At 35.6% G+C, this 12,298-nt stretch overlaps 1 protein-coding gene across 1 annotated transcript; it reads right to left on the bottom strand.

Moving 5' to 3' along the window:
• Nucleotides 1-1,252: 1,252 nt before the first annotated feature.
• LOC128910314 (transmembrane emp24 domain-containing protein 11-like) lies at nt 1,253-6,791 on the bottom strand. The gene is given in 6 exon segments (XM_054203371.1): nt 1,253-1,402; nt 2,282-2,428; nt 4,622-4,747; nt 5,496-5,596; nt 6,468-6,656; nt 6,659-6,791. Coding segments are annotated over 6 exon segments (846 nt in total).
• Nucleotides 6,792-12,298: the final 5,507 nt, after the last annotated feature.

The following is a 12,298-nucleotide window of genomic DNA, read 5'->3' as shown; positions in this document are numbered from 1 at the left end:
TAGCTTTTAGACTAGCAAAAGGTCCGGAAAGACAAGTAGGAAGCCAAACCACAATATTCTGCTATCACAGTGCTCTCTAAAAATTTTTTCAGTTTTCATGCTTTTACATGTTAACAAAGTGCTGACATGGGTCATGTTATAACCACCTCCAGCTCCTTTTTACATTACTGCTGCTTTGTCAAGCTAATTATCTGAGTTTTTAACCACTGCTTTTTACTTGTAATTGCATGATACCATAGCTACCTTGCTAGTTATACATAAACTAGCTAAATTAAGGCATAAAGATATATTCAACCAAGCTGCAATAAGTGAAATGGAAATACATGATTAAGGAAAAAACTGTTAAGTTCCTTAGACAGTCATGTTACAGTTGCTGAATAATTAAAAATAATTTTCCAACACAGAAACAGACTGAAGAATTTAGTGTAGGTATAACTTAAAATAAAATATATAGGCACAAATTCAGTGTTTACCAAGAAACCTGTAATTCGGTTTACTTTGGTATACTTCATAAAGACTATAATTTACATAAACAACTGTGGCAGAGGTCTGATCTCAGCTCCATAGCCTAATGTTTAGGGCTTATCTGGAAGTAAAAAGTAAGTACAATTCCAAATTGTTTGTCTGGGTCTCTCTCTTCCATGGTAATTGCTGCAACCACTGATCATAATCTTAAGGGTGGGCTCCACTGCCACTTAAACTTTTAATGTTTTAAAAGAAAACAATCACAATTATATTTGAGGAAAAGGTAGGTATTATTGCACATACATAGGGTGAGGCCAAGACACTTTCACCAAATTAAGCACTGCAGAGGATATAGATGTTTCTCTGCCTAATATCTGACTCCTAGTCAGTCTCAAACACTGAACTGTTCGTGATAATACTGAATAAGATTACTAAGCAAGTAGAGAAATTTAAAATATTCAGAAACTTTTTTCAGATTTCTATTTTAGATTTAACAATCCTGAGTTGAACTTAAATGCAGCCTTAGTCACTGAGCCCTTCTTCTAGATTTAGCTTTACATCTGTAGAGGGAAAAAACCTAATAAAAGATGGGATTCACAGAGTAAAATGTAAGGGGATGCCAGAGCTTGTGACATAGATGAAGAAACCAGAGTTAGAGTAAGAATCAGAGTAGAAGATGAGAGAGCTTGAGAGCTATATACAACCAATTTTCTCATAGATGCAGGGTTTCTTTCCTAGGTGTTATACGGTGTGCAATTTTTGAATCTGTGCATTTACTTTTTAAGACTTAAACAAGCTTCTTAGATATGAAGAAATCTCTGAGAGATTTGATTTGCCAGATTCCAATGGAGATGAGGATTAGTGTTTGTACAATAGCCCACCACAAAATATTGCTGTTGGTTTCTTCGCTTGTCTTCCGAAATTTTTCTTCACGCTCCTAAAGAAAAAAGGAAAAACATAATTATTACGTTTTAGCATCTGTATGTTTCATGCTGCTGTCCAGGTAACTAGACAGGCATCCCTCTTCTGCATAGCAGTGAGCAAACATTTTTTTCATGTTGTAACAATGACAGTTTGTTCTTATCCATAAGGTGGGTATCTTTACAAATCAAAACTGAGAAGCAGACACACTGTACCCTGAAACAGAAAGACAAACAGAGCTTTCCCTTGTTCATGAAATATATATATATTACATAATTTAAATATTAATTATATTATTTATATATTATATAAATATATATATATTAGCACAGGCTTAAGCCTTTTTAGGTTTACAGTCACTTCCATATTGCAGTCAAGAAACTTTTTGCAGCCAAATGTATTTCAAACACTGTCTGACTGCCTGCATACATATAGAAATGTGAAGACAATGGGGGTACAGTTGTTTGAAGGAGGGCTTTATTTCTAACTGCATGGAGATATGTAAATACGCACTCAGTCATTTCCTTACCCACTCCAATAAAGCTTATGCACACAGACCAGCCTGGAAACAACAGCTGGCAACATCACCAGCAAGGGTACCTGCCACCTGCTCAGCTGCTGTTACTGACTCTGAGCAAGAAAACTATATTTAGAAATTCCTGTTTAAAATGACACCTGTTGCTATAAGCATGAGTTCACAGTGATTAATTAGTTTTTATGTTACAGTGTAACAATATTTTGCAAGGTAATGTAGGCTATATTTGTTAAATACCAATAGATTTTTATGAGTTAATTAAAAATAACACTGCAATTAAATAATAAAACTCATAATACTTTATAAATCAATAAGCCTATGTACAACATTTTTAACAGTTCCACTAGGGAACATACATACTCTTTCATAGTTTTGTTCTTTGGATATGTGATGAACTTGCTCAATTAGATGTTCTAGTCTAAAGTTAACTTCATTCACTTTGTCTTTGGCTCGAACAACAGATTCATCCAAAAAATGTTCTCCAACTCTAATGTCCAAATGGATACGCTGCAAACAGAAAAAATATTCTCATTACTGTGTCTTCTGTGTTTTCAAAATTCCTTATAAAAAAAGAAACAACAGATAATTTCCCTTTAAGCTCATTACAGGAAAAGAGCTTATAGAAATCCTTCCTAAAATGAGAATCAGATGGGATATTTAAAGTGTTTTTTAATTTTATCTTTAAATTAATTATAAAAATTTAAAGTCTTTACTACTGTTAGGTCATTATTTTATGCTAGTGTTGATTCAACCACCACGCAAATGTTTCCTGTTCTTTGTCCAAACTAGTTTATAAAATAAGCACCATTAGGACTGCTCATCATATTTCACATTCATCCTAATATTGCAGAAACTACATTCTTTAGTAGTATTGCAGACAGCTTTTTATAGATGCGTTTCTAGGCTTCCTCCAATAACGGTTAGGAATATAAGACTGGAAGGAAACCAGCTGCATCATTATTTGCAGTTTATATTAGGCATTAAAGAAGGACCACCCATAAGGTATCTTTTTCTTCCTCCACACATGGTTTATCTGGTATGAAATACCTCCCAATATCCTATAAACTATTGTGTGATTTATATCAAAAATGCCTCAAACCTGCCAAGCAATAGACCTATAGAAAGAATTGCAATATTGCGATTATTTTGGCATGAATGAAAAACTTTACTAAAAATAATAGGAAAAGTTTTCCTAGAAGCCAATTTGTACCTAAGAGAAAATCAAGTTTTAGCCAAACAGATAATCTGTGGAAATCTTAGAGCTTGGTATTACCATGATAGAAATTTGGTCTACTCAGACATCAACCATAAATGAAGAACACATCTCCTTTTATCTCTCTTAGAGTTAGCTTACTGAACATGCAGACATACATCTCACAACCCTATGGTAGCCTTTGTCCTTTAATATATTAAACTTTGGTTTGAAGCGGTTCAGATAATGACCACTGCATCTGGTTCTTACAGAATACCACTTAAAGATTTAACTTACCTAAAGAATCTTTTTCCTTTTGTGATCTTTATTTCTGCAGCTATAACTATAAAGAGTTTAAGAGTGCTCTTAAGCTAAACAAATCACCCTATTTAATATTTGTTTTATTAATGTTATCCTTCCCTATGCCTGTTCACTTTTAACTAGGATGACCAGAACTGTACATCATGCATGCATAATGTAAAATTATATTAATGCATCTCCACCTATACCAGATATAAACCTCCTGGTGTATCCTCAGAATCACATTCATGGTGTGTAGTTAGCTATGACTAACAAATGCTTTATCCCCCTTACCCTCTCTAGTTGATGAGCTCCACAAATTTTTTTACCATTAGAATCTAAGTGCTTTTGCAATGTGTATGATTAATTTTCCACTCATTTCCATAAATCAATCCATAATAACACCTACTTATTCCAGTGTAATAGTCCCACTTCAGTACTGTTAACTCTTCTCTGTTCTGTGGCATATACATGTTTCCAAAGCATACATGTAGGATGAAATTTGGCCTACCTCGCTGAATGCATTCACAAGATATTTATATCTAGCTGGTTATATAACTCTTTTGCAGTCAACTGGGAAAAAAAAGCACCTCCGGAGAGTAATTCTTACCTGTCCAACTGTCTTTTGAGAAGAAGCATATAGATAATATTTTCAAAACAGTGTTTATGAAATTGTTTGTTGAAATAGATTAGAGCCATGATATCACCTCCAATGACTTTTTTTTTTTTCAAGATCTGCATTAAGACCAGCTTCATTGGTAGCACACAATATCAAGTATGCTAATATATTCTTAATTTGAATATCTTTCAAAAATTAAAATGTTAAATTTTCTTTAGGAATTCAATCTAAATTCATGAAGACATGGAATATCTTCATGATAAGTGTTTGTGTTAGTCAATCTTATGCATTTATCTTCTTGAACCAAATAGTTGTTCTCATTGATCAGAATCTTTCACATTCAAAGCACTGTACAAACATTAAATCACTGTATAGTTAGTAGTCGCCTCTTTATTCTTGACTTCTTAAATATCAGAACAGACTCTTTTTGTCTCTTCATCGTCATAATTTTAGGTTTGTCTTCTTTAATTACTTGGAAATGTTGAATTATCTGCTTAAATTTAGACCAACTTCTAATCTAGTTTGCAATCTCTGCATTTTTAAACAATTAATACTAAAAAAACAAAGAATATTTAAGAAATACACCTACCAGTTTACTTCCTGAGAATGCTACAAATCTTGTGGAGTTAGACTGTAAACAGATAATATGCTCCCCAGATAGATGGGATGTAAAAGAAAATGTTCCTTGTGGCCCATACAATTTTGACAGTAGCACCTGAAATTTAGATATTATATATGTTGGGTATGTACATCATAAATATCAATAAAACAATCAAAAAACAGTACTGTAAATTGCATGTAAAAAGTAATCAATTAACCTCCTGATATCATTAAATTTATCCGAATTTCATAATAGATTTAGAGAAAAATAAACAATTTTAACTCACAGTGAATATCGAAATGCTATAGATTTCTGTAATGTACAAAACCCAGTACTCTCTAAAGCATTTAAAGTTTGAAAGGTAAAACCTTGTCTAGGCACAAAAATAAGTGGTCCATTGCTGAGAAAGCTGAGGACCTCATGGCAACGCAGGCAGTTGCTATGCGTGATGGCTATATGCAACTTTATCATAATCTTGATTTTTGCAGGTTAGTTTATCATCAGCCTTCCTTTCTGCTGCTCGAGTAAATTCTGTACTATTTTACTTAATTAGTGACTTTTCATTTTTTTAATCTAACCTGTTTTCTCAGTTGTCACCTGCTATTCTTAATGACTCAGTTTCCCAAATCCAGTAGTAATGCAAAAATTGTGCACACACATCATTATCAAACATTGTAATTTGTATTTACTTTGAAAGATATCCCAAGGTTCTCATACCTTTAAGCATCAAAACACTGAACTAGCCAGTAGACTGTAGATTTACTTTTTCCCCAAAAGTGTTTATTATTTTTAGATAGTGCTGCCTCTCAGTCCCAAAAGTCAACTCATAAATCCTACAGAAACATTCGTAAAGCATATTTACCTCAGCAGAAGGAGTCGTGACAGTCACAAACATTCCCAATCCAGGAGCAGATTCAAGAAATTCCTGTTTATGTATATCCCAGCGTTGTACTTTGTAATTCCCTGAATCAAAATATAGATAAAAATCTGCTAAATAAAACATAGCTTAATATTAAACGTCTTCATTGATTTTTCAGCAAAAAAATATCAAGATAAATGATTAAAAATAAAACAATATATGTATTTCATGTGCTTACGATTAAAATTTCTCAGGGGGCACTTTATAACAGTGTGAAATGCAATAAGTTTTTACTACACTAGAAAATGTTCTAGAATACTACAAAAGTGCTTGATTAACAAAGGATACTTTCTGGTTACTCCTAATGCCCTGGCAAGATTAGCATACAGAAGGCATGCTGAGACCTCCAAAAGCATGTGTGCTGTATTCAAACTACATTTTTAGGATTGTCTTTCATGTTTATCACATTATTTATGAAAAAGATGATTATATATTATTTTTTACTACCCCTTCTGAACTTACGTTTACACTCTTGTAGATTATTTTAATGTGCTTGTGATATCCCAGGTGAAATGGAACTTTAGGACATTTTGAGTTGCTTCTTTCCAAACCAGTGCTAATCAAAAAAGTAACTCTCTCATTCATATGGGGAAAACCATGTTACAGATCTTTTGGTATGAATGAGTAAATCAGTCAGAATGTACAGAAGCACACATTGAAGCAGCAATTCCACTGTTGTAGAATTAGAAGATATTCTTTATCTTTGTCTAGTCAGTTAAGCACTCTGGAAACCTGCATTTCTTTATGTGATAGATACAAACAATGTGTGAGAACATTTTTTATTTCTTTTCAGTCTGCTCTTTCTTATCACCATGGTTTTACCATATTTATCAATCATAGATTTTCCTGCTACATTGCAAGCTATCTTTATTGTTGCATAGGTTAGATCATCATATAGCATTGATAGGTACCTACCAATTACCAATGTGTCCGTGGGAACGTCTTCAATTATACATTTCTCTTCTCTTTCTCCACTGTGAAAATATAAAGCAAGTGAAAAAGAAATCCAAAAGTTCATAAGAAATCCTATTAATTGGCTTTTCATGGTTTTTACGTATCCCAGTTGTACTGCTTTTGAAGGTAACCATTCACAAATGTATGTAGTCCTGTGGTCGTTCCTTGTTTGCTGCTTATCAGTGTATTTTTCAGGGAGAAAAAAAAACAAACCTGTGAGAAAAGGCAGCTGGTGGTTACACTTTTATAACTAACTACAGTATGTTCTGCAGAATGAGATAACATGAAAAAGATAACTTGTAAAATCTTTCTTCTTTCCCAGCATCTAGATTAAATTTTTATTTTATACACATATAAGAATATGAAACTGCAAAGGACCTCTCAGGTACTTGAAATCAGTTCCCTAGATTACTCTAAGCAACCACATTGGCTATTTCTTTCCATAAACTGCTCAATTTTCAACTTAAATGAACTTGTTATCTTATATTTCACATTTATTCTGTGTGATTATTCCAGAATTTTGCTCCTCTTTTATTAAGAAATCTTGTCATTTCCAACCTAAATCATTGGACATATGTATATACACTTGTACAAAACCCATAGAGACTGCATAAAACTGCTGAAAGAATTACAAAGAAGAAGAGAGTCTGAAACACTAATTAATATGACACAGCAGGAAAAAAATAATAAAATTAACATTTTCTGAATAAGACCTTTTTACATAAGAATGTCTTTCTCTTACATACTGCCTAATAAATTCTCTAAAGAAGGTTATAGTCTAAATTAAATAATGATAAAGGGGTTTATTATCACCCTTTGTATTAATATAGACCAAACAATCTATATGCCTGACAATGAGCTCAGTTACCACTCAAGTGTTCCTTGTCCTGTAAATTGAGATCACCATGTCTGAAAGGTTTGCCTCAATGTGAGAGGATATGTCGTCATTTTGCAGCAGGGAGGACCTACCTATGGGATCTTTCCAAAGGTGGAACCACCTTTGTGCTCGTTTTCCCCTTCAGAAGCTTGCTACACTCCTGTTGTAAAACTCTGTAGTTTGATCACTGCCTCGCTCCAACCCCGCCAATGTTCCTCAGCAGCCCCTGGCATTTGCAGATGAAATTGTTCAGTCCTGTCCTTGAATGTGTCTTTGATGAACCTCTTAGTTCACTTCAGAGTTCTGTCATCTTGGCGTCAGGGTATGGGATATAAGCTACCGTATGCACACACATGCCATATAGTCAGTACGTGGTGCCATAGACAGGGAAAACGCTGTCTCCTTGCTGGAATTTTACCAGCATTTATTTTGCTTGAAAAGGTGGTAGTTGGATTTTATTTTATGTTCTGGTTTTATATAATTGTCAAGTGTTCAGCTGCATAAGTTGCATCCTGAACACTATGCACACACTGAAGGATCATGACTAGCCCTTTTCCCTTATTTTCCAACATCTCCTCTGAAGTCTTCTTTTAATTTCCTCATAGAACGTCCCATTTGCATTTACTGTTATTTGGTGACACTTACTTATTAGTAAATAAAACTGTTGGTCTTCCTATCCATTTCTGAGCAGCCCTTCTGAGAATCTGCTTTAGCAGGAGATGCATTCTGCTAGTGCTGGTAGCTGTAGAATTGGCTCCATCATAACACAAGAACATGTATTTTCCTAGTATCAAGGAAGAAGGATGGACAGCAATTCATCCTCAATATCTGTAGCATAAATACACAAAATTTCACAATGGTAACTCTTACTGGATTATTTCATGTCTGCTGGTTTATTACCCGTCAGTGCACCTGGTATCTATAAAGTTGTCTCAATAAAAATGTCTTCGCCTAACACTAACACAGGCTCACAACTGTCATAAGTTCAGTTCATTCCACAGCATGAAGTATCTTCACAGAAGTTCTGGCACAAATATTGTCTCACCTCCAGCAAAATACAACATCCCTATACTGATAAAGAGATTGTCAAAGACGAGGAGCCTTGATTCCTTAAACATTACTTCTTTTTCTTTGACTCCGTATGGTTAAGGATAGAGGGATACAAATCGCATCTCATGGCCATTGAATCCTTAGAAGTCTCAAGGGTGATATTAGGATTCCATTACTACTTCAGCATTTATCCATCTGAAATAATGTTAGATTATACAGAATCTCATTATATAATTGGGCTCTCCCTTCCACCACAGGGAAATCTTGACTGACATGCACCTGCATAAATTCTCATGCCATACTATACCTGCAAGAAGTGTAGGTTTGTCTGCAGATTGTGAGCTACTTAAACAATCATCCTTTCAGCTTTTCATTGGCTACTTGAGGTTTCCAAAATTCCATGTTCCAGTGGTAGAAGACAAGGAGTACAAGGGGATGCCACTTTACCCTTCACCTGCCCAAACCAGTTGGGACAAACACATTACTTCTGTACTTTTGGCTAGCAAATGGTAACGTAGTAGGGCTGCTGGACTTCAAACAAACAAAAATAAGTCAGCCTCCAGGTGACCAGATTGTCATGCAGCACATTGAGAGGTTTTTGTCTCAGGCATTCACAGTACCTGTAAGTTACCATGGATACAATTTCTGCGTACTACACCCTATTAAACAGGATCTGTCTGACTTCAGAATTGCTGTATCGTGCCTTAGAGTTATTTTCTGAGCATGTTAAATATTGCCATGAACTAGTAGGAGTAACTTTATTATGTTGGATCATTCATGACAGATAAGATATTCCCTATGTACTTCAATTACCTGGGACTGGGAATATCATTAAATGTACTTTTTTGTCTTCAGTACCATGAGGTACTCTCAGATCTTTTGCTCGCACTCCAGTTATAACCTGATGGGGACAGTTCTTGTTCGGTGATCAGAAAGGCTGGCATATGCTTTCTCTCCCATTCTAGAAGTTAGGCACACATTAGTTTCCATGACCATGCTTAAGTTAGGCAGTGTGGCTAGGGTATCAGAGCTGTTTTTCAATGAATCCAAGACTGTTCCTCCCCAAAATGATCTTTAACAGCAGACTCTTTGCCATTTGCCATTTTGACAGTTGCCTACAACATTTCATAGCAGGCTTGGTGGACGAGATTCGGTCAGTTGGAGTTGGCCCACTTACACAGTACGCTTATAGAGCTGGCCATCTGATACAGCTTCTCAGTTGTGGGAAGGCATATTTACTTAGCAACATAGAACAAGGCTTCAAACTGTAGTTATTAAGTTTGCTTCACACACACACCCTGGGCATCCATCCTAGTCATCTTGGAGTATTTGGTGGCATTAAATGTCTGCCCTCTCCTTTCGTCCACCTAAGGCTCACATAACCACCCTTTATGCTGTGGTACCAGGGACAGGTTTTCAGTTTAGTTCAGTTCAGTTCACTTCAGTTCAATTCGTAGATCGCATCAGTCCATCCCGTATCCTGACTTATCTATAAAAAGGACCCTTGTTTTTTTCCTAGTCCTTAACCACCAAGGTACTCTATTGGATATCTGCAGATAAGCCAAAGACCATAGAAAAGCATAAATATATACACAACTTTAGCTGTCATTCCTACCTACTAGGAGGTAATAGGAAGAGCTTTCATATGTTCACAGCTAACTGTCCTGAAATTCCCGAAGGTACTGAACTAGTTTTTCGCAGTAATGAGGTACCCAATTCAGCTATAGGAATTGAATTTTGTGTTCATAGTTTTTTTAGTTCAAGTCTATGGTGACTTTTTTGCTGCTATACTTACCTTTAACAGTGTCTTCCGTTCTGCAAGAATCAAGGCATCAAAGCTCATTCTTCATATAAAACGTTCTTGCAAAAAAAAAATTTCTTTACAAATCCATTTCAAGTTTCCTCCCAAGGTGTTTTCTGAGATTAGTTTAACCTAGAAATTAATTTACCTGTTTCCTTCCCTAAATCTCATGTATTTAGGACCACAGCATTGTGGCTGTAAGGGAAAAGGAAGGAGGAGCTTCTTTGTGTTTCTTCGCTGTCCCAAAATTTTTAAGACAAATCCAAGACTGTGCTGAAAGTAGAAGCTACAAAGGCCTAGTAATGACCACACAGGGATCATGTACCTCACTAATCGGTTTAATAAAGATACATTATGAGAAATATGCTCCATCATTACAATGTGCTTCAGTAGAACTCACTGTATCCACACTCTTGCCAAAAAATGTCTCTATCCATGGTGTTTGCAAAAGGAATACCTGGAACTATATTTATGGCCAAACATTATACTGCCACAAAGGCATCCTTAAAGTGTGCCATATTTACCAAGGTCTCCTGAAGTCACTTAGAAAAAAACCCATATCCAAGTAACTAACTAGATAGGAAACTTCTGCTTGAAGGAACCTGCAGTGAATATTCATGCATGGTAGCACTCTAAAATAGAAAAATTATTTATCAATAACTGGAGTTTCCTGTAGTGTGTTGCCTTTATACATATTCACTTCGCCTTCTCCTCCACCTCTCCCTCTCATCCCTTGTCCTTCAGTGTCCATTAGGAAACTTTTCACTTCAGGAGTTTGAGTAAACACTGAGACTGCTCCACTACCAAATCACATCTTGTAGGACTGAAATCCTAGATTTGAGTCATGTATACAATCACAGAGGCAGATGCCTTTCTACTGGACCTAGCCCTTTAGTTGTTCTGGACATTTGAAGGAGCAAAACTGTAGTGTTTAGAGAATTTCCAGGAAGGTTCCTCCAAGGATATCTTATGATTTGTGGGTTTATTTTCCCTAAGTCATAATTTTAACTTGCATCTGTTTTCTGCCCAAGACCTTTATTGAGTTTAGACTGTCACCAGTTGATCAATCAATTTGAAATTAGTTCCTGTCCTCAGAGAATATTTAAATACATACTTCAATAGATGTCTAGGTTTCTATGATGGTGATAACTGTATAACTATATAGTATATATACTCAGGTCCAGAGGAGGGCCGCAAAGGTGATGAGAGGGATGGAGCACCTCTCCTATGAGGACAGGCTGAGAGAGTTGGTGCTGTTCAGCCTGGAGAAGAGAAGGCTCCGGGGAGACCTTACTGCGGCCTTTCAGTACTTAAAGGGGGCCTACAGGAAAGATGGGGACAAACATTTTAACAGGGCCTGTTGTGATAGGATAAGGGGTAATGGCTTTAAACTAAAAGAGGGTAGATATAAGGAAGACATTTTTGACAATGAGGGTAGTGAAACGCTGTGGATCATGTTGCCCAGAGAGGTGGTAGATGCCCCATCCCTGGAAACATTCAAGGTCAGGTTGGAATTGACTCTGAGCAACCTGATCTAGTTGAAGATGCCCCTCCTCATTGTAGGGGAGGCTGGACTAGATGACCTTTAAAGGTCTCTTCCAACCCAAACTGTTCTATGATTCTAAATAAGTTTAGCAGAAAAGAAAGTATAGAATGACTAAAAAATAATATAAAAAAATAAAGGAAAAAAAACTGAAAAGGTGGAGAAATTAACTAAACACAACAGATGAAAATGGTAGTGTAATAACAGTATTTCCATAATAGAATGGAAACAGTGGAACCTGAAAAAACCAGGTGTAATAAAAAGAGTAAGTGAAACAATTTTTAAAAATGGGCAACAGCGGGAATCTGAAGAGTTCAAGAAGTAGAAATTCCTATACTTAGCTCTAACTCTGTGTTTATCAGCATTTGCAGGACCAACTTAGTCTAGCCTGATAAAATTTCAAATATCCTTGGGTCTTTGAAAGATTTATCTCCTGGAAAAAAATATAGAGAACATTTTAAATGTTTCAACCCTACAAGAATACAGTGTGCTCCTTTAAGTACATAATAAATTTTCTGTTA

This window comes from Rissa tridactyla, chromosome 5 (genome assembly GCF_028500815.1).
Source record: "Rissa tridactyla isolate bRisTri1 chromosome 5, bRisTri1.patW.cur.20221130, whole genome shotgun sequence".
NCBI lineage: Eukaryota > Metazoa > Chordata > Aves > Charadriiformes > Laridae > Rissa > Rissa tridactyla.
The sequence above is the reverse complement of the archived record's forward strand: the minus strand, read 5'-3'. Positions and strand labels throughout refer to the sequence as shown.